The sequence below is a fragment of the Trichoderma camerunense genome, assembly GCF_050948025.1.
Source record: "Trichoderma camerunense strain CBS 138272 chromosome Unknown V8C40scaffold_16, whole genome shotgun sequence".
Classification (NCBI taxonomy): domain Eukaryota; kingdom Fungi; phylum Ascomycota; class Sordariomycetes; order Hypocreales; family Hypocreaceae; genus Trichoderma; species Trichoderma camerunense.
In genome coordinates, this window is record NW_028145354.1 from 512,305 (window position 1) to 534,391 (window position 22,087).

The window sequence follows — 22,087 nt, forward strand, 5'->3', positions numbered from 1 at the left end:
AAGTTTGGCCTATATCTAGTTGTGTTTTGCTGTGTACAGTTCGCCTGTAGGCAGAGGTCTACTGTTGATTGGCTAAAGCGAAGTCCTCTCAGTACATGCTATCCAGACCCTTAAAGAGGATGAGGCTTTGGTGCCTATAAATGCTGTTAGTATTTATCGTCTAAAGTCTTCCTCAGTTTTTATCGACATACCTGTGGCGGCGATACCCAGTCAAAATGACCCATTCTCTTGGTGGTCCATAAGTCTGACGGATACACAGCACCCTTGGGACCACCCAATATTTCCTGAGGATATCCGGGGTGGAAGGGCACAGCACTTTCAATTGCTTCCTTCTCTTCATCCGTAAGATCAATTGCCAGCGCCTCAATGTTGGACTTGAGGTGTTCAACCTTACGACCTCCCACAATGGGGAAGACGTATGGTGCCTTTAATCGAGCCCAGGCCAAAGCGATGCTGGTGATAGTTGTACCACGAGCCACAGCAATCTTCTCTATCGCATCAGCCATGGCAGTCTTCTGGGGCTTGTCGACGAAAGGGACCTTGCGTCCATCTCTCTCCTCTTCCTTCTCAGCCGCACGCTGGGCTGAAGTGCGGAAGTAACCCATGCCCAAGACGCCGTAGGGAGCTAGGGCAATGCCTTCATCAAGGCACATGGGGACAACATCACGCTCGATGTCTCGCTCAGCCGCACTCCAATGGCCCTGGTAGACAGAGAATTGAGTTAATCCCTTTTGGCGGGCGTATTCGTTGGCTTTTGCGACGACCCATGCTGGGGTGTTGGAGATCCCGAGATAGAGAACTTTGCCGGCAACAACGAGGTTGTGTAGGGAGTGCATCAACTCTGGGATGCTTGTAGTGAAGTCCCATGTATGAACATAGTACTGTTGGGCGTTGACATTAGCTCTCCTATCCATGAACGAAGGATACGCGTGCTAGAAAAAATGGACACTAACCAGATCAATATACGATGTCTGCAGTCTCTTGAGACTAGTCTCGATGGATACCGCCAAAGACTTTTTGTTATTTCCACCGAAGTTTGACTGGATCTTTGTATCTTCTTCAGCCAAGCGCCAAGCGGATGTGTACTTCGTGGCCACGATCATCTCTTCTCGATTGCCTCGGGTTGCCATCCACTCGCCAATGATCTCTTCGGATTCTCCGTTCTGGTAATTGCCCGCACTGAGACGACTGAAGATTAGTACTGTATCTGCTGATATTTCGGTTAATTGGGCAGCAACGCACGTATCGATAAAGGTGCCTCCCTGGCTGTAGAAATAGTCCATCAATTCAAAGGACGTCTTCTTGTCACAACTGCCCATGCTGCCTTCCCAAGCTGTTCCAAATCCCATGCCTCCTAGGCAGAGAGGACTCACTTTGACAGCAGCTGAAGGAGCTAGCTGGCGATGGTAGGCAAGCAAGCTCTTGGGCGCGGGCGCAGCGCCGGGTAGATTGTTTGCCTTTCCCATGGTGACGACTGTTAAATTTCGAATGTGTTGTGATAGAGAACTTGTATTGAATGCTTCGAGATATTCTGTCTGTTTGTTGCTTGATACTTTACGAGAGGCTTTTGGCATTCACCATTGGCATTCACCATGGGCACGCCTTCACTTATATCTATTCTTTAGCTATAGTCTCCCCCCAAACATCGTATGTCTTTTTGGACATACGAGAGCATTCCACATTGCCTAATCTGGTATACTTCAGATCGTATCCCTAATATGCAATACCACAGTAAAGCCAAGTATAAACACAGTACGGTTCTTGCAATTGCTACATACTTTAGCAGCAACCGTCGTGTGCCGAATTGGGAATACGAGACAAAAGCATGTTAGCGTGAGAAATGCCTCCTTAGCCTTGACACCGCCTCGGCAAGATCGAGCCGGCATTGGCTTGCTGCATGGGCCAGGGCCACTGTTTCTATCACATTATGGAGTATCGGAGAGAGCATATATCGTCAGGCTGTTGAGGAGATCCAGCGCCTCTTATAAAGAGTGGCCAATCACATCAGTTACTAGCCGAGCATGAGAATATATGCATATCACGGCCCCGCCATCGTACAATATAGGAAGCAAACGATGGAAAGTTCGCGATGTTTCATGCTCCGGATATAGGGAAAATTGACACTTGTTGGCCGGATTTACTGCAAAGTCCGCTTGTTGAACCAATAGACCATAAGATGAATTCATTGATGACACCCGAATTTCCAAATCAGGATGGTCAGTTGACTAACAGAAATAGTAATCTGTCGGCATCATGTTGGTGTAGTCGTGAAGTATACGTGAAAGAGTGACCGCGTGCTCAACTGCTGTGCCGATTATCTCGACTTGGTATCCCAACAGAAGAGCTGAAGAAACGCACGTATCGGACTCGTGGCATTATTTGGAAGGTGGGAAGAAAAATATTGCATCTAGAAGCCCTTGAGTTGTCGCGCATATTTTGAGATACTAAGTTGAATATGTGGATTCAGCCTCATGTAAACGGTACCCCTTTGTACATGACCTAGGCAAAGTCCGTACTCCTCGCAATATCTTCTATAGCAGTCAGCTGTTCTCCCATCTTCGTCAGCTTCTGCTTCACGGTATCAAAACAGTCTGACCCAAGAAGAATTCGCAAGACTTCTCCCTTTCCTCTCTTTGCCAAGTCTTCTCCAGCCATGTCAGTTGCTACATCCACAATCCTCTTCCCACCCTTGACGGGATCTCCTGGTTGCTTCCCATTTGACGAGTGTTGAAACTCTACAAGAGCCCTTGCAGGAGTATCGTCATAATCGCTGATTCTGCGTGCAGGGACTATGAGGTTGGTGACCAAATTCGTCCGGAAGGAACCTGGTTCGACAAGCACAACTTTGATACCGAATACACCTATCTCAGTTGCTAGAGCTTCCGAGAAGCCGCTCAAAGCGAATTTGGAAGCCGAATAGGCAGTTGTTGCGGGAGCACCATAGAAACCAGCCAAACTGCTAACATTCACAATGGTACCTGCTGCCTTTCTTCTGAAGTGAGGTAGGGCTCCTTTGATGCAGCGCACGGCGCCAATAGTGTTTGTTTGGATTTGAGCTTCAAACTCCTCGACGCTATCAGAACATGGTTAATTGAGCCAGTACCAAAGCCTGTGCAAATTTTCTCACCTCATCTCTTCAAGAGAGCCTAGCATGGCATATCCCGCATTGCAGACCAGGATATCGACGTCATTCTCCTCAACGAGCCCCTCTACAACAGCCTCCGCCTCTCGTTTATCGACATCTATCTCAACCCATTTGCCACCCTGCTGTTCAACAGTTGGGTATTTAGCAGCAGCTGATTGAGGATTTCGAGTGGCGGCCAATACTCTATGGCCAGCTTCAAGAGCAGCATATACAATCTGTAGGCCGATGCCAGAGGAGGCACCTGTAATGAGGAATGTGTGTGGTACCATTGTCAACGAAATGATGTGGATGTCTTTGACCATTTCGAAAATCAGGAGAAGACTTTGAGCTTTAAATACATATTTCGAACTGTATGAGACTCAAAATTTGGAACCCATATTACCACAACTTGGTAGAGGGAATCACCGAATAGCCACATCCTGCAATCTACTTACTCCTTCATCGTGATTGGCTTGACATACATCTAAGCCACTCCATTTCGGAAGCCCAAAGTGTGGATTCTACGGCGGAGGACCATCGCACCAATAGTAATCGAGATGTAAGCAGACGGCATCACTAGCGTAGACATATTGAGAGACTCAGCATGCGAGATTCATGGCTACTCATCTCATGACACCCACGACTTTCAATCTCTTGAATGCGCACCTATGAGATAATTGAAGATGCATCTTACACAAGATTTACCGCCTATCATGCGTAATGACGATGATGAATGGAGAGGCACAACTGATCCCAGTGTGCGACGCAGAGTGCAGAACCGACTGAATCAGAGAGCATATCGACAGCGCCGACAGATGCCTGGGATTCTGGATAAACCAAAGAAGGCTACCAGGAAACCGGTATCTCAACGCTTGAACCATACTGATAACGAACGTCCCAGATCAGTCCCTACCGGAGCCGAAAGTCTAAGCTGCTGGAGACAGGCGGAGGACAAGAGCCACGTTACTGGCAGGCTCGAGGCCTGTCATCGGAAATTTGATGAGGAGCATTACGCTTCTTCCAGTGCAAGTGTCGATCCGTCACCCTGGTACACCAATCCGGCTGCAGTGATTGTGCAGTTCCAGGAACTGAAGCTTGGGCGCCACGCAGAGCGTTCACCATCCAATGATCACCTCTTGGGTATAATGCAGTTCAACGTGATGAGAGCTTTTGGAACCCTTAGCTCTCTTATTGGATTGTCTTCAGACAATTTTATAGATGACAATGCATTGTCTCCGTTTTCTTCATATACATATTCAGCTCATAACATACCGCACTTCCGACTACCAAAAAGCCTCGCGCCAACAGCCTTGCAGAGATCCATTCCACATCACCCATGGATTGACATATTGCCGTACCCCCAGATGAGAGACAACCTTTTACGACTTGAGTCTGGTGTAAGTACAACGATGGAGAAGCGCCATTACGACGCAGATAGCCTATGCCACTGGATGGTTGGGCTCGACACCTGCCAGAAAGAGTCTGGCCTCATCCTGTGGGGAGACCCATGGGATCTAGCCTCATGGGAAGTAACAACAGAGTTTTTGAATGAATGGGGTTGGACTCTAGAAGGCTGTGTCGACTTATTTAGGTCGACGGATTACTGGAGGGCAAGGAGAGGGGAGAGGCCTCTCTTTAGAATAGGACACTGAAGTGTTGGATGTCATTCATAAGCGCCACTTGGAATCAATGAATCTATATTTAATTAATCAGGCTGCGGTTTCATATACACTCATTCTTGAATCACTGGGGGTACGAAATAGGCACTGATTCATTGCATTATAGATAATGGTTCGCCGTCCTGCAACAAGCTACTATTATACGTCTACCCCTAATGCCTTATACACGGCTCTCAAATAGTCTCCTTCTCTTCCGTCTGCCATAATCTGATGAGACATCTGGTTCATGGCATACGTAAATGTCAACTTTCTGTCCGCGTCAAAGACAAATAATGACCCTCCCCAGCCTCCCCATACTCCAACTCGCCCGCTTGGCATAAAATTCACCAAGCCTGACCCTCCAAGAGCGTATCCAATACCCCATCTCATATCCATACCCGCTGCTAGATCTGGGCCGTTTGACTGTTCCTGAAAGATAAGCTCAATCGTATTTTGGGATAACAGCCGCACACCATTGACCTCGCCGCCCAGCGCCAAAACGGAGAAGATGCGATTCATGGCGTGAGCATTCGTGAATCCGTTAAAGGAGCTAAGATCAGCCTTTCGTATCGTCTCCGATTTGAGCATATTTGCGTCGAGCGCAGGATTGGTAAACGTCTTGAAGGCAACAGATCCTTCTTCGGGTACTGGCCGGGGTGGTGGAGCACCCTTGTGAGGAATATTGTTGCTGACTCGAGGAATGTCCTTGTCCAGCAAGCCAATCTGGAAATCTGCCTTCAACGGGCCGGCGATTTCCTTGGCGACAAATTGTTTCAATGGCTTGCCCGTGACGCGCTTCACAACTTCAGCAATCAACACCCCGAAAGTGACGATATGATATGCAGATGCCGTGCCCGGCTCCCACAAAGGGGCCTGCGCCGCGAGTTTTGCCGCAGCACCGTCTTGATCACAGACATCATCCATGGTCACTTTTTCTTCCCACGCCGAAAGACCAGATGTATGAGACATGATGTGACGAATCTCAATGTCTTGCTTCCCGTTGGCGGCGAATTCGGGCCAATATTTTGCGACTTTTGCATCGGCGTCGACAAGGCCGCGATCAATGAGCATCAGGAGAGCGAGACTGGCGAGTCCCTTGGTGGACGACCAGACTCCCACGATGGTGTCTGATTCCCATGACTGTGTGCGTTCCTCGTCGGCAAATCCTCCCCAAATGTCTACCACGTCCTTGCCATCGATGTTGAGACTGATGGAAGCTCCGACTTCTAATTTTGAGTCGAGATTCTTTTGGAAGAGATTCCGAAGCTCCTCAAATTTGGGGTCAAGGTTGCCGTGGATTTGTGCCATGGTTGTAATAAATAATTGTGGTCGCTGCAGATGAGGATATAGAAACGTATAGGAGTCTAAGATGAGAACTAAGTTGAATTGAGTTGATAACAGATTTCGTCCACTCATGTAGTAGCTAGCTGCAGCGATCACTTATATCTATGTTCTTCATAACTCCACGACAACACTCGAATTCAATTAACGGAAAATGAAAAGGCGGATTTACGGACAAAAGGACAAAATAACCTTGGATTTGTAACTGCGGAGCAAGGATCTTTTCCGCGGGTTTCCGGGAGCAGGGCTGACAATGCGGACTTGGACACAATTGACGATTGTAATACCCAAAGCAACACGGTGTATGTCATGGGCAATCCATGCGTGAAGGTTGTAATATCAGCCGAAACATCGAAGAAGCTGATACCCGACAGGGTTCAACTGCCACATCTACGAACCAGGATCGGCCGGTGTTATTAATGTTGATGACGAATCTAGTAATAAATTGGCAACAATCCTGCCGACTGACACTCTGGGCTTCAGAGCGGCCGATGCTGGTTGGAATATTGTAATAAATGTTTCTTTGGCAGCGCTGTAATTACTAATAATATATCGGAATTAGAAAGAGAATCCTTCGTTCACGGCGAGGCCACATGGTACACCAAACTGTACCCCAGCGCACCGCGCGTGATGGACTATGTAGATAGACGAATACGGTATTGGATTCATGAAGTTTCTACGGATGAAGCTGCGATGAATGAAAAATATTCACTGTAAAGGTTTCGTTATCTCTATCTCATATTGGGACGAGGGCCTCGATTGTCACTCACAAAGACTAAATAAGCGTGTAATGCGAGTGACGATCGGATCTCGCATCTTGCTTGGTCCTTCGCGCGGCGCAACTTCTAGCACTGCAATTCGTTCCAATTAGGCGATATCTTCAGGCAGCTAAAAGGCGGATCTTTCCGATCATATGCAATGACCCACTCAATCTTTTTTGAGTCCGAGTTAGCTATCTAGAATCTGAATTGCCAAGTCATATGGTACGTGACACATGATGAGCTACCGGGTACCCGAAACCCATGATAGTAGTAGCAGATATTTGAAGAAACCAGTGGAAAGGGTGATCCCTCCGTATCTAAACAGAGGAGGGACGGGGCTTCTCATCCAGCATTTTATTCACACCGAGTAAGGCTTTATAAACTTGGGATATGATTTTTATTTTGGAGTAAAAGATAAAAGGTTCGTAAATTAACCTTATCCAAAGACCCGGGTATAATAACAAAGAGGCGTAAGAAATAAACAAGTATTCCCGCATCCCGAAAGCTATTTCGCAATGAATATGCATGTCCGCCCAACAGTAAAATGAAGCCAGATAAAGAAATCTAGGAATCAGCCCTTATTTTTGAGATCCCATCCTCCACGACTCATCTTCTATATATATACACACAACTTCACACGAACTGCTTTATTTCCTCGGCGCATTGACGACAGAGGGGCGACGGCTAGCAGCGGGAGTACCTCTGGGAGTACCACGAGGAGTAACTCTGCTCTCGCCGAAGAAGCGGTTCTGCTGGCTGTATCGTCTGTGAGGCTCAGGTCGGCCACCAGAAGCTGATGTAACAGAAGCTGTGATAAAATGATTAGCATCAATGCTTGAAACAGGCAGAGAAGTTGGAATTGACTTACATCGGCGGTTGGGATCATATGAGATGCTGCCGCGGCGGCCTTCATTCGTTTGCTCTTGACGAGCATCAGCAAGGCGCTGGGCAAAGGGCGATCGCTTGCGCAGAGTTGGGCCCTTCCAGTAAATAACGTAGACCGCAACGACGAGGACGAAGGAGATACAGAAGAGAATAGTACTGGCGTATTCCAAGTTCTTTCCACTTGACGCTCCGATATTTTGGAAGAATGGGAGAGCAGGAATGGTGAGAACACCAGCCAGGAAATCTCGAGACCAACCGTTACCACCAGTGGCGGAAGCGGAGTAAGGTCCATAAGCGCAGATCATGTAATCGATGGTAGCCATGTAAATTGCGTAGTTTGCAATACCGACAATGGCGACGAAGATCATGGAACCAATCCAGTGGATCGGAGGGCCTTGAATGGTCCAAGCGAAACCGATAAGGCCGATCGGCAAGCAAGGAGCTGTGTATAGAAGGAACCAGAGACGAGATTCGTACTGCGCACGCTCGTCGTTGGGCTTAGCCTTACGTTCCTTGATGTTGCGCTTGATAGCAGGGATGAAGAGGAGCCATGCAATGACATAGCCAATACCGATAGGGATGAAGCTCAAGCCGATCTCAACAGTACCGAATCCCCACTGCTTGTACACCAGAGCGAAAGACTGAATGAACATGAAGATGAGGGCGTCGGAAAAGCCAGAGAGGAGAGAAAGAACCAGGACAATCGGCTCGGTAAGGAACATCTTGAAGGGCCGGATCCAGGTGACGAGGACCTCCTTAGCAGAGAAGCGGTCTCTGAATGGGACAAGCTCGTCCGGTCCCCAAATGTTCTGGCCCGTTTGCTGGCGGCGCTTTTTGGCAATGCGGTTCATCAGGATGGTGGTTCGAGTCTCGGGAACAGTGAAGCAGTGAACAAGCTGGACGAATCCACCCAAAATGAGCTGGACCCAGATTGACCATCTATAATAAAGTGTAAGTAGATGTTGAGAAATATAGGCATTGTATGATGGGCTACTCACCTCCAGGCAAGGTACTTCTCGGTAAAGCCACCGACAATGGGACCCAAAACAGATCCACCAACAGAGGAAAAGACAACATATGCGACCGCATACTGCTGCTTATCGGCTTCCCACATATCGGCAATCATACCCAGGGTGACGGAGCCACCAGCTGAGGAGAGACCACCGAGAGCTCGGCCGACCATGATGGAGGCAAAGTTGGGAGCAAGCGCAACAGGAAGCTGCCAGATGTTGACCAGGAACAGAGAGAGCTGTAGGACCGGCCAACGGCCAAACTCTTCTGACCAAGGTGCCCAAAGCTCACAACCAAAGGCGTAGAGGACCAAGAAGATCATGGCACCGCATCGAGCAGCTTGCTCGCTGACGTGGAATTCCTCTGCGATGCCGGGAATAGCATTTGAGTAGAGAGAGGTGTTGAAGTTCATTGATACTTGAACCCAGAAGATGACAGTCAGGATGTACCACTTCTTCCACTTGGGGAAGCAGTAGCCGAGCTCCTCGTAGCAGTCATCTTCTGTGATTTCGTACTTGTCATAAGTTCCAAGCTTCTCCAGCTTGTTATTGTTATCAGAAGGCAGATTATCTTCTGGCTTTTCAATGTTGTCAGTGCTAGAGCCTTGGGTATGTGACCCGTTGGTTCTCAGCCTCTCGTTGGCGAGGTCCAGGTCATTCTGGTTGAGGATCTGAGGAGGGTCCTCCGAAAAGTGTGTGTGTTGACCCGACATGTTTGCCGTATAACCAGAGCAAGTCTCCTTCAGCTTACTTAAAAAATTGGAGTAGCTGACATGAGGTATGGGGGAGATAGTCTGGGGAAGACTGTGAGGAGAAGGAAAAGAGGCGGAGGGATGGGGAAGAGGAGGGAAACAAAGGATTGGAAGATGGAGGGCAAGCCTATTTAACTTTATCTGCGTTCAGTTGTCATGATTAGACTACCCAGAACATTCGCCAGCAAGGAAAATAGGGTTGGTGGTAGGCGGCGGAGGAAATAATGGGGATTTGAGGTCTCACCATGAAGCTACGAAAATAAGAATATCCACCCACACCGGGCCCCAGCAAATATGACGTCCATGCTGCCCCATCTGCCGGTACCAAAGAACTTGTACACTAGATCCGGATGGCCAACGTCTTCGGCCAAACCGAAAGAAGCTCGAAATTATAATATTGTAAATGCGGATTTACAAGAATTACGGACGCGGATGCTGGCCATGCTCCGAGGGTCTAGTGCCAAAGTCTGTCGAAGCCCTCGCAGCCGTTCTCGGAATTCTACAGCCAGAATGCACCGCAAAACATCCCTGTAATGGGCATTGCAGACACGCGAGAAATACTAAACGCTATTTTCCCCTCGTCCTGTGATCTGGGGGAGCGAGAGCTGGGGAATGCTCTCAGCACGCTTGCGGCTGCATGGGGCGGTATCCCAAGCAACAAGGGCGCTGTGAGACATCGCTCAGCCAGCGAGAACGGACAGTCCAGGTCCAGACTTTTGGAGTCTCTGCACGTTCTCGGCCATGCTCAAAGCAGAGACATGTAGCAGAAATCCGACTAAAAAAAGTTCATTTCTTCTTCTTATCGCATCTGTTTCTCTTGGTGAGGAGAGTCTAGACCACGATGCTCAGCCCGCAAGCATTATCGTGGGTTTGTTTTGATGTTTTCCCATTTTCCCGTAACATCACCATCACCATGGCATAACGGCCTCGACCATGCCAAGCTGCCCTGTTTTCCTCATTCTTTCCAATTCTTTCCCACCGTTTCAGTTTCAGAACTTCCCTGTTTCTCTCCCAGCGCACGGCCGTGTTAGTCCCAGGTCCCGTCCGTCATACTAACTGCCAACACTACCACTCAACACTGCCAAGCAGGGCCTACAAGTCCATTCGGCAGCGGCGTCAGAGCCTCGCCGTGAGTGGTGGCGGCTGGGTCGGAAGACGGCACTTGACAAGGAGCTAGCAGGGGCAAGAATCGATCGGCCCGGGGGTTGCGCGCCACCGGTGGCAGGAAACGAGCAGGAAATGCCTGCAATCCCTCGATCGTGTAGATTAAATCTCTAGGCTTGTTTAGTACGGCACATGTCCGAGACGGAGCAGCAGCGTCTCGGGTCTTGTTGTCCGGCCGGCTGCCTGCACTCTTCGAGGTTGAGACAAAGTCGCAAATCCTCTTACACTCTCCCCAACTGCATCTTGTTCGCGCCCGCCCTTGCGTTGAGAACGAGGCATTTACTTTGCCCCAGATGCACCTTGTCGGGCTTCTTGAGCAAGAATCAGCTCCATTGCGAAAAATTTCTTTTCCCCATGGGTCTCGAAATGCTTCTGCCTGGTGCTGATCCCTCGTCGATGACGTCTTGGTGATGGACGCTGATGGACCCATCCGAAGCCATTTTGCGCGCCAGGCCAATCGACAGCCGGCGGAAAAGTGGGCGGCGAGTCGTTATGATGGAGCATCGTGGGTCCCTAGTCAATTGTCCTCAAAGTATTGAATCTTTTTTTTGTTCTCTATTTGGGGGTTCTCGATTGTGGTGTAAGTTGGAGATTCGGAGCATGTCTCGTCTCTCGTACTGTACAGAGTGCCAAGATGCTCCATTATGGCGAATTTGGTACAAGAGTCATGAAGGGGGCAGACAATAAGAGTACTGTACTGTACATGCCACATGGAATCAATCCCCACGTACCCTCGCCTCAGCCTCAGGGCAACTTCCGCCTTGCCTCATTCTCATTGTCCGAGAACAAGTTACGACCTCAGTGGCACAAAACTTCCCTCGCGTAATCCTCGGTTCAGTAATCTGATGAATCGCCATCCACGGATCTCGATATACCCCAAATCGCCCCGTGAAGGGCTTCATCATTCTCTCAGAAAACCTGAATCATTGGCCACCACCCAACCCTCGCTTCGGAGTTCGAATTTTGTCTAACTTGCCATTGCCATTGCTGACCCAATATTTTCCTTCCCTTGCGCGCACGCCGATCAGTCAAGAGTCTCAGGCATTCACACTTGATTCAGTCTCTTCCACGGTATGGGCATGGGACCGGAAGAGCTGAATATGCACAGGCCATATCATGTCTTTCTTTCTCTAGGCTGCAACATATTGCTAGGAGGATAGCCCTTGGAGCCATTTTTAGTCCAACTGCAGAAGAATTCCCCATTACCCCTTTCTCCGCCATGATACGACTCTCCCCAGTGCCCCATCTCTCGAGTTCGTCTCTCCAGTGTTGATGCATGTTGCCGTGTTTCTATGGAGCTGAGGCTCCATGTACCCGCAAATTTATTCTGGTGCCTAGCTAACCGACTTTTCCGATCCATTCGCTACGAGGAACTATATGAGAATTATCGCGAACTAAGGTCCATGCATACCACTATGATGGTAACAAGTAAGCGGTGTGATGGTGTGAAGAATAAGTTCTCATACACATTCGTCAAAACGCCTGAAAGCGATCGCCCCTCAACATGTCTCCTTTTGGTATTCTCGTGCCCAAGCCCATGGCATGACCCTTCTCGTCTAGGCTCAGTTTTCTAGAAGAGTGTGTGCGTGTACATGGTCAAATTGTATCCAGGGTCCGACAATCCGCATAATATCTTACCATGTTCTGTACTAAATGAGGATGATCTACATTCGAGCCCAAGTACCGAAAACGCCGCTTGTGTATATAAATATAAGCTGACAGGACATCGATATTCCACCTCGTGACCATTGACACTACCCCTACGTAGTCCCCGAAAATGCGCCACTAGGGAAAACTGACAGCGCAGATTTAACTAAAGGGGGAAATCTAATCGAAAATTCTTCTGACATTAACAGGAAGACACACATGGACAAATGACGACATAATTTGCCCACGCCATCTTTTGGCACAACAGACATACTTTTCACCACACCGAGACTGGTTACGGCGGCACTGGGTCTTCTTTCAACCGGTTTCACACTGTTGAATAGAACCTGTGTTTCTCTTGTTGAATAAAGGTGACTAAGGCTAAGCAGCTGTTGTCAACCTCTACACATATCTCGTGATGGCAGAGCTTTTCATCTCCCAAGCTAGGAAGTAGAGTACTATCCTCTTCTTCTCTGTAGTGTTATTTCGATCTACAGTTGCTTACAATGCCGCTCTGTCACCATAAGCCAACGACACATAAACAGTGAGGCTCTTTCAAGGCTACGATATTCTGCTGAAAGAGAAAGAGGGATGATATTGAGGAGTTGGTAAACTTCGGGTTGTCTAGAGTGGTGAGCATCCAATCTTCTCGGCATCGACTCAGTGCTATATATACTTTATATTATTTTGAGGAGAAGTTTAGCAAGCACCGTGGCATACGAGTGCAACATCATGAACAGACTTTCCCAAGATACGTGATGCAAGGTGGTTCTGAAACTTTGACAAAACAGGCTATACAATCGGATCAGACATTATTACGAACATAGGTTCAGAGATACGTGGCGGCTCGACTAAGACGCAAATGAGTCTGAGTGTGCCATACCCAGGATATGAAGTCTCAAAGCTGCGTTATTGCGCCGTGTATCATGATTATGGCATAGAAGAACAATGCAAATAGGTACCAGTCAGATTACTGTAAAACATTAAACAAAAGGGATAGTAAGGAACATCCATTAACGTAGACGGTAGTTCACAATATTTGTTACTAACCAGACGACGCCAAGTGCAAAGTAATTTGTATCTTCGCACAGGGTCCCCTTGGCAGTGATCTTAACACGCCATGCCACAACCTGGGGAGCAAATAATCACGCAATTAGTGTTAAGCGAATGCGAAACAATGTGGACTCGTTCATCCCGATACGCAGACTGCCAAGAATAGAGATGCCAGCAAATAAGGAAAAGTGGTCCGTAGTTTCGGGGTGTCATCTTGCTAACATTCAACATACAGATTAATGGCACATCAACTGGAATACGAATAGGAACATGAGCTACTACCTAAGTTCGGGTCGTAAAACGGAAGCATAGAGGAAAGGAGACGTGTTCAAGCCCAATCACACTTCCTTCACAGGTCGGAAGAAACCCAATTCTCATAGAGTGTGTGAGGGTGGATCATGAAGCATACCACCACCGATACCGGCTCAACCCCTGAACTACCAATCTCGAGACTACATGATGGTAAACTTTTCTCACTAGCCCATACAGTTCTACTAGCTTATACAGTTCTTCGGCCAAGCAACAGGCAGCCACCTTGTTAAATCGTAATCCGTTATGGTAATACAAGCCGTACTTGCTAATGACACGCAGTCCTTAGTAGAGTGGGTACCGCTCAGTCAATGCCCATTTCTTCAGCTAGATGTCGCATGGGATGAAAGGGATGTCATCTTGAAAGTGCCATATCTATCTCCATATACCTCTCTTCGAAACCTCCATATATACCAAGTTCAGTGCTTGTTTCACACATAAAATAAAGGTGATTTTTTCACATTGTATCGGCACTGCGTCTACTTTGACGATTACGAGCTTGTTTATCGTTACAGGTTATGGAAAGTTTGTGTGCTTTGTCGGATGCACGTCGACTACCTCCATGGAGGCTTGTTCTGGCACACTAAAGACGCCTCAGTGCAGGATCTTTTATCAAGCGCACGAGGTCAACCAGTGGCGAGCAATCTGAGACATACTTAAAGACAATTTTTAGATACCGGAGCAGTTAGCTACGACCACCGACTTGTTCGGCGAAGACGAAGCAGTGGGTTCTATAATGTCCATTGAGGCACCGGAAAAGGAACTGCGGAAAATGCATATTTGTAATGAATTGATATTAGCAAAAGGCAATGATAGCGATCAACATTGCGCATTTTACGTCGTTCCTTTCCACTGCTAGAAGTTGACGCAATGCCAACAACAGTCATCTCTGTTACGGCTTCCGAAGCTAGTACAGCAAATACAGCCTTTGGTCTCTCTTACAGATCAGCATCATTCGTACCATTAATAAACAAGAAATACCCTCCAATCAACATAGATTTGGGCCGCCTCTTATATGCAGTTGTTCCGTTGGAGCTCCAACAGCCAGTGGCAAGTCATCTATCCATTGGACAGCTGGAAGACGATATGAATGCTGTGGTTCTAAACTTTATACTAGTTTGAGTATCGGATCCAACGCTGTAATTGAACATTCCATTTTAAACAAAGACATTAGTATAATGATATCTAGTTACAGTCTATTTTAGCTCATTATTCTAGTGTACATTCCATTAGACAGAAGTTAGAATCTTCTCTGCCTCCTTTGCATATGTATCCATCGCGATGAACTGAATCGCAGGCCCAATGCTTATTCTGGATACACCAATCTCAGATAGCTGAGATGCATTCAATCCGTCGGGCGACAGCTTCATCGAAACGTTTAGTCGCCCATCGAATTCCTTCACCATCGTTGCAACCTCATCGCGGCTAACTCCCCTCTGCGAGCCTCCCCAGACAAACACACTGGTGGCGCCGGCAGCGAGATATGCCTTTCCTCGAGCGAGAACCTCGCTGAGCTGACCACCGTGAACAAGAACATCGCATCGGGCGTTGACAACAAAATCCTTGACCCCTAGACTCTCGGCGACCTTCAAGGTCCTTCTAATTCGCTCCACCGCTTCTTGTTGGCTGTAAAACTTCTGAGTGTCTTTGTTGACATCCTCCAAGTTCACTCCATGGACACCACCTTTAATAAGTGCTGTCATGACCTCTTCAAGCTTCTCTCCGTATGCGTCTTGAATATCGACTGTAAATGGCTTGTTGAACTCTGCCGCAACTTTCGCGATCGGTAGGACAGCGCGGAGGTTCGTCTGGGCGTCCATGTCATCATCCTCTGTCCCATTAGCTCTAGCAACAGCATAGCTTGCTGTCGCCAGTGCTTTGCAACTCGGAAGAGCAGCTACAGCGCGAGCTGATAGAACGTCATAAACATTGGTAAAGATGATTGGCTTGCCAGGGCGATGCAATGACTTGAGAGTAGCGGCCAAAACGTTTGATGCAGCCATTGTTTGTAGAGTTATCTCTGGATGTTGATGCAAAGCCTTGGTAAAGTATTGTTGAATGAGATTAGATTGATGAATTGTTCTCTATGTTCGTTCCAGTTGTCTGCCTTTTCTAAACAGAGCTCATGCGATACACTTATATATACCCATGTCCACAGAGCAAGAGATCTATTATCAATTATTCGGCGATCGGCAGCCAAACTAGTGTGTGTGAGGGCATCCAATATTAGTAATGGGCGCATTAGTTCAACTAGATCAACTTAATTCCTCAACATATTGAAAGCAACAAACAGCTGACAAACTCAAAGTAAACTCTTCGTATTGCAATACCCTAGATTCGGTGGTTGTGAACCGATTGTACCACACACTTGGGGCACAAGCTCCACCCGTTACATATTGCACGGTAGTTTGAATCGCCGTTAAACCACTAATGGCAATCGCCGATTTGGTCCGAATTGCTTTACTCATTATGGAAATAAGTCAACAAAGCTCAGATTCCTAATCCTTTGCCTCTATGAGGGAAAATGCGGGGCTACGGCTTGCTGCGAAACATAACCCGCGCTACATACTTTTTCCTCCGTTGTAAGTTGGACTTCTTTTAGTAATATTATTTGCGTTAGCCAGCTAATATCGACTGGAACTATAGTTTGTCGCTTGGGAAGTGTTGTTCATACTGACTTATAAGCCTACAGTCCGTCGCACGCACTTGCTGAGTATTTACAAGAAAGCTACAATGCAGCATTTAAATCCGGGCGGTGCTTTATCTCCTCCAACATATCAGCGAATTTCTCATCCCTGGCAACCTCTGCCCTCTCCTTGAAATATGCCATGTTATCCTTTAGCCATGTCTTCTCTTGGCCAGTCTAGAAGTTACAAATTAGCACCAATAAATGTAATGTCATCTGCGTGAACAGAAAAGAAAAGTGAGAAACGTACATTGGGAAGGTAAACCCCATTCTCCCTACCAGTAATAATAGCAACAAAGCTCACGATATGTAGCTTCTTCTCTTTATCCTCAACAGTTTCAACGTGCAGACTATCGTCATAGCCCACAATCTCGTTCCAGGACTTCTCAATCTTGCCAGCCAGATTATCAAACTGTGCCTTTGTTCGATCCGCTCCCATTCGGACCAAGGCCATAACCCGATTTGGGGAAGTAGGTTCAACTGGTTTGGCCGCAACGAAAAATTCGCCGGCTGGCTCAGCAGGAACAAAACGAATGTTGACAAATAGAGATGGGGTTGTGAAGGTGGTAGAGTGAAGCTCGGTAATTGATGAGGCAAACTTTTGTTTCTGGGCTCTAGTGAGAGGATAAGAGTGGTGAATCTATTGTCGAAACAGAGATATAGTAAGCCAAAGTTCGTTATGTTGGTAAGGTATCATAGTAGGTATATATAGCTGGCTGTAACTGAAGACGCTCACCTCGTAAAACGGCATGTTTAAGATTGCTAAATTGAATCTAGTTAGACTTTGGACAAGTTTTGGATATTTGATAATCCTCGCAAGGAATTGGTCGATAATACTGATCTATGATAAGAGGCAACAATGCGGCGAAATTGGACAACATATACTAGGTACACATCAATATCTACCGCATATATCTACCATATACCCCGCCAACCTGCTATCTTACAAATCAACAACCGTATGACCGAGGTATTCAATGTCCCTCATTCTGGAGCTATTGATTAATCCGAGGTATTCAATTTTTATCATTCTGGAGCTATTGATCAGTCCGAGGCACATCAAGATTAGCTGCAGATGCTCTTTGTAAACGTTGTGTTATTATGGCTTTCCAATTTATTAGATCATAAGAAGCCCTGTCACCTGAGTACTAATCAAATCATGCAGGGAGCTATTTGTCATTCAAGGGCCAGGAATCGCCAAATTAGCTGATAACGCTCCCATCCCTGCGGCTACGAAAGAGCATCTCAAAGTCGGGATCATTACGGTTTCCGTCAATCCATCTCACCCATCTCATTAGAAGCACAATGACCGACGACTTTAGTTATATTGAAATATAATACTTTGTGCCAGCTTATGGAAATATACGTAAAATACTCACCTAGACCTTCTCTATACCATATGTCTATCTGCAATCACTGTAATCCCTGTATTCTACTCCATATCCTTGCCATACTCGTATTTGCGTCTCTTCGCGTCTTACCCGCATTAGCTCCCGATTGCCTGCCTGCTACCCTTTCCACTCTGCTGCGGCCGCACTGCCTATTAACCCGCTTCATCCCGCTCACAATCCGCACTGGCCCTCCATCATATGCTTTGCACCTCTTGATGAAAGCTCACGAAGTCGCAGAATCCAAATTAGGTGCATCGATGATGCCAACCCCGAGCCTGATCCGCTTGTCGCGACGAGCGTGTCACCCATGTCAGTCTCGCAAGAGACGTTGCGGCAAAGAATTGCCTGAATGCTCCCTGTGTGTCCGGTAAGGAGGTGCCATACCCTCCCTGAAGCTTCATTCGTCTGCTTTACTCACTGCTATTAGCATGGGGCGGAAATGCGACTATCAGAATCATGTATCTGTCTCGAAACCCCAGGATGCCACTTCCCCAGAGCCCGTCGCCAACCACTTTCCAGCATCTTATTTCCTGGACCCGCTCCTGTTCAGCCATTACAACGTGGTCCTCCGAGTGCCCAATCTCCCAATCCCTCAAGAATTCCTGGATGTGACTGGGAATGCCGCATCAGTCCGCAAATTTGCTGCTCGGTATTTTGTGACCATCCATGCATGGTTTCCAATCTTATGCCGCCCAAAATTCTATGGGAATCTCATGCATCAGTCAACACACCAGGAATCAGATCTCGTGCTGCTGTTAGTGTGTATGAGGTTGTTGTGCGAGCCACCCAAGTCGAAAGGATATGCAAGAAGTCCCACATATTGCCGAATCAAACAATACTTTGTTGAGTTGGAGTCTGCTGGGGTTCTGACTGTTATACTTCTTCAGGCGCAGCTTCTTGTTGCCGTATATGAACTGGCTCATGCAATATATCCTGCTGGGCATTTGACGGTTGGGGCTTGTGCTAGGTATGGACTTGCTCTCGGCCTCCATAAAGAAGGATCGCTGTGGGAGCATAGTCCGAGTAGGTGGATTGATATTGAAGAAAGGCATCGGGCCTGGTGGGCAATCCTGTGGCTTGACCGGTGAGTAGTGATTCCCATCTGTGGCACATATTTCCCTAGATTACTTCTCATACGATTACTTACGTTGGTGAGTTAATCAGTCACTTAAACATCAGTTTTCCTAGACGTGGGCTCTGTACTGAAGAGCCGGCGGAGGATTGGTATTTGCCTGTCCCAGACAAGAATTGGAACAATGGAGTGAGTGTAAAGCGTTTGGTTGCTCAGTCGTGTATACTTATAAGCCGCCCAGGAGTTCCCAACCAACCCTCCACACAGACCGTCTGCTGGACTAGAAGTAGAAATGGGGATATTTGCTCGCACAGCTCAAACTACACACCTTCTTGGTCGTGTTCTACGTCACGTATCAGACACAGAGATGGATCCTCAATTCTCTCGCGAGGAGAGAAGGTCTTTAGAGCGTGCCTTACAATCTTTATTGTCCCTAACTATTGATGAAGAAAAACTCAGTACATCTCAGTATTGCTCCCCGATTGCGCTATCTGCGAGGTAATTTAATGCTGTTTCAACCAATGTACGACTAAAACTAAAAGAGTCATCTTAGTGCCTTGTTTGTTCTCCATTCTCATCCTGAAGCCGATGCTCTCGGTGCGGAGAGCAGAGCCCGCTCCCTGGCGGCCATGGAAGCTCTTTCTCGTGTCATACTGTCGTTTGCTCATAAATTTATTACAGGAGTCAAATTCGAGTCGGATGAAGCTTCACCACTGTTATTAGATATAATGTATCGCTCGGCGGCCGTTTTCATCACCCTCCAACAGACCCATATTTGTGATGAGTTCAGAGACTGCGAACAAGTTTTGATAAGAGCCATGGAGAAATTAGGGGTGGGGTGGATGGCTACTGGTATGTAAGCACCTCTTTTATGTGATAATATGTAACTTACGGGGGTTCAAGGTGTTTATCTTGAGTTACTGGAGGCGAGGAGATTGGCTACTGTGCAGCTGGAAATTTCAACTTAGAATATGCCTTCAGGTGCAACATAGCGTCAACGATCTGTATTGAAACAAATAAGGGAAGAAGAAGCGATATCATTATCAACCTCTATAATTGCACATGCACTATAGAACAAAAAGAAAGAAGTAGAAAGCGCTATAGATCTCAAGAACTGCTATAGTAGTCCAGATGATAACTCTGTGTACCTGTGCAACCGCGATGCGGAGGAGAAAAATGCCGATGCTAAGTATGAGCCCCATGTTCGAGAGCACGTATACAGATTCACATGCCCACCACCATTTTTTCATATTTGCACCGTAACATATTCCTATTTGAACCTTAATGGCCTGTGCTAGTACCAAAGTTAATGCACAAACACCATCGTTCCCACGAAGCCACACCTAATTATAGTATAATGCCCTGGCATATCACGTATGTAGTTTCTTTATTACAGTCAACGAGGGGCTCCTAATTACACACAAATTCGTTAGCTATAAAAACTACAAGAGGATAATCCCAAAGATCCGGAATAGCCTCGTCTGCGGCGAGGCTGACCGCAATAGCTGCTACCGTATTCGAGAGCGACCCTAAGAGCGACCCAGAGACCGAGACTGGGGAGGTCATTGAAGTTATCCCGGCTACCTAACTAGGTGCTGACGAGCTGGATAAACTAGCCGGCCCATGAGAAGTGTTTACATTGAGTATGACTGTAAATGTAATTTTTGAAATAATTGGTAGCAATTGATAGGGGACTTATGTGTAAGATATCCTTTCTCAGCCTGTTATACTGTATTCCGGTGTATGGGTGTGGTAATTGTGATCTGGGGGTGAACTTATCCTGTGATGTGGAGTATTACTGTTCAAATGGGAATATGTTACGGTGCAAATAGGAAGACTCTTTCCATTTTAGGCCAACGGAATTTCATTCTGGAAAAGGTTCCAACCATTTAGGCTGCTACCGTAGTAGCCACCTGCGATAGCAGGGGAGCAGAAACATGCGAATAATACCTTCAGCTATTAGAGATAAGAATCTATGTCGAATTATCATATTATCATTGTGGCTGTAGCCCGCATACCTCCCCACACCGGAACTTCCCGAATCCCGCAGATCCGCTATCTTACCTTGTCCTGCATATTTCTCCAGGATATTGATTTGAGTTATAAAGGCCGATTGGTATCCCCTTGGCCAGTGCGGCCGCATACTTCCGCATACCGCAGTCTCTCGTGATCCAGCGGATCCGCGGATCCGCTATCTGACCTTGTCCTGCACATTTCTCGTAGTTGGCTCCTAGGATATTGATTTGAGTTATATAAGGGCCGATTGGTATCCGCTTGGCCAGGGGAAATAGAACTAGCTATGCACAATGTATTTGGAATTATTTAGGCTACTTGATGAAAACTAGTTGTTTGATTGGAACCTCTGAATGTGGAAGTTACCTTTAGAGTCAAGAGGGTCAGTAAAACCGCAATAGGGAATTCAGAGCAAGGGTACATCCTTGCCTCTGAAAGTAATTATTGTGTTGTAGAATTGAGCTATATGATGTAAAAAGCATTTTCATTAGAAATAATATATGCATACTGTGTAGAGTACTTTTTGCTAAATTAAATTCACTGTGTCACTGTACTGGCATAATAGGAAGTTATATTATCCTCAGTTTTTACATAAACTTCTTCGCTATATACCATATACTCCATAATTGGATAAAATATCTATATCTAAGACAAAATGAATCTATCTCTAAGTTCTAGCCTATAACCTAGCTGTCAGATCCGAATTAATCTATATCTTTCGATCCTTGAATGATTTGTCATAATGTTGAATTAGATTCGGTCTGGATCGTGAGATTCGAAATTGAGTCTTACATACTTTGTAAAAACTCGGAATGACCGGTTCAGTCCTGCAAAAAGCCAAAAAGCTCGATTAGTGCTCCAAGCGGCTCGGCTCGCCGGGCTAACCCGTGACACTAGGTGGGTGATTTCTATCCGTATGGCGCAAAATGTTGGAAATTCAGAGAGTGGACTTTTGATACTTGACATGTATACCTAGTAAGTGAATATGGAATGTATCACGGAAACGAGAAGAACATCATCATGATCCTAGTGAAGCATTGATAAGCTGCAGTGAGATCAGAAAGCAAGCTGCTAGGGTTAGAATCTGGGATCCGGCCCTCAAGTCCATGACCTCTGTGTGATTCATGGGATATTCGAAATGTATAAATGCAGGACAATCTTCCCCTTTACTGGAATGGAGATGATCTCAACAGCGCCATCAAACAGAGAGATCGGAGCTAT

The 22,087-nt window shown here is 46.8% G+C and overlaps 8 protein-coding genes across 8 annotated transcripts; 2 read left to right on the forward strand and 6 right to left on the reverse strand.

Annotated features, from left to right (window-relative positions):
- Positions 1–110: 110 nt before the first annotated feature.
- Positions 111–1,466, reverse strand: V8C40DRAFT_268715 (NADP-dependent oxidoreductase domain-containing protein; the record flags this gene model as incomplete). The annotated part of the gene is made up of 4 exons (XM_083219983.1): positions 111–134; positions 192–881; positions 954–1,179; positions 1,243–1,466. The coding sequence occupies 4 exons, from the start codon at positions 1,464–1,466 to the stop codon at positions 111–113; spliced, it is 1,164 nt and encodes a 387-aa protein (XP_083070177.1).
- A 1,033-nt stretch (positions 1,467–2,499) lies between these two features.
- Positions 2,500–3,414, reverse strand: V8C40DRAFT_276671 (uncharacterized protein; the record flags this gene model as incomplete). Its single annotated transcript, XM_083220874.1, has 2 exons — positions 2,500–3,073; positions 3,128–3,414. 2 exons carry the CDS (start codon positions 3,412–3,414, stop codon positions 2,500–2,502), a joined length of 861 nt encoding a protein of 286 aa, XP_083070178.1.
- A 337-nt stretch (positions 3,415–3,751) lies between these two features.
- Positions 3,752–4,954, forward strand: V8C40DRAFT_252566 (bZIP transcription factor). The gene has a single exon (XM_083217425.1). It carries the CDS (start codon positions 3,808–3,810, stop codon positions 4,774–4,776), a length of 969 nt encoding a protein of 322 aa, XP_083070179.1. The 5' UTR covers positions 3,752–3,807; the 3' UTR covers positions 4,777–4,954.
- V8C40DRAFT_281477 (beta-lactamase/transpeptidase-like protein) lies at positions 4,942–6,090 on the reverse strand (the record flags this gene model as incomplete). The annotated part of the gene is made up of 1 exon (XM_083221612.1): positions 4,942–6,090. One exon carries the CDS (start codon positions 6,088–6,090, stop codon positions 4,942–4,944), a length of 1,149 nt encoding a protein of 382 aa, XP_083070180.1.
- A 1,177-nt stretch (positions 6,091–7,267) lies between these two features.
- On the reverse strand, positions 7,268–9,736 carry V8C40DRAFT_252567 (major facilitator superfamily domain-containing protein). The gene is made up of 3 exons (XM_083217426.1): positions 8,768–9,736; positions 7,753–8,708; positions 7,268–7,692 (listed from the first exon to the last, which is right to left on the reverse strand). The coding sequence occupies exons 1-3, from the start codon at positions 9,490–9,492 to the stop codon at positions 7,532–7,534; spliced, it is 1,842 nt and encodes a 613-aa protein (XP_083070181.1). The 5' UTR covers positions 9,493–9,736; the 3' UTR covers positions 7,268–7,531.
- Positions 9,737–14,842: 5,106 nt separating this feature from the next.
- Positions 14,843–15,707, reverse strand: V8C40DRAFT_281480 (isocitrate lyase/PEP mutase family protein; the record flags this gene model as incomplete). The annotated part of the gene is made up of 2 exons (XM_083221613.1): positions 14,843–15,362; positions 15,411–15,707. The coding sequence occupies 2 exons, from the start codon at positions 15,705–15,707 to the stop codon at positions 14,934–14,936; spliced, it is 726 nt and encodes a 241-aa protein (XP_083070182.1). The 3' UTR covers positions 14,843–14,933.
- Positions 15,708–16,432: 725 nt separating this feature from the next.
- V8C40DRAFT_281482 (uncharacterized protein) lies at positions 16,433–17,248 on the reverse strand (the record flags this gene model as incomplete). Its single annotated transcript, XM_083221614.1, has 3 exons — positions 17,127–17,248; positions 16,641–17,030; positions 16,433–16,567 (listed from the first exon to the last, which is right to left on the reverse strand). The coding sequence occupies exons 1-3, from the start codon at positions 17,139–17,141 to the stop codon at positions 16,433–16,435; spliced, it is 540 nt and encodes a 179-aa protein (XP_083070183.1). The 5' UTR covers positions 17,142–17,248.
- A 793-nt stretch (positions 17,249–18,041) lies between these two features.
- On the forward strand, positions 18,042–18,869 carry V8C40DRAFT_276675 (uncharacterized protein; the record flags this gene model as incomplete). Its single annotated transcript, XM_083220875.1, has 2 exons — positions 18,042–18,148; positions 18,209–18,869. 2 exons carry the CDS (start codon positions 18,042–18,044, stop codon positions 18,867–18,869), a joined length of 768 nt encoding a protein of 255 aa, XP_083070184.1.
- Positions 18,870–22,087: the final 3,218 nt, after the last annotated feature.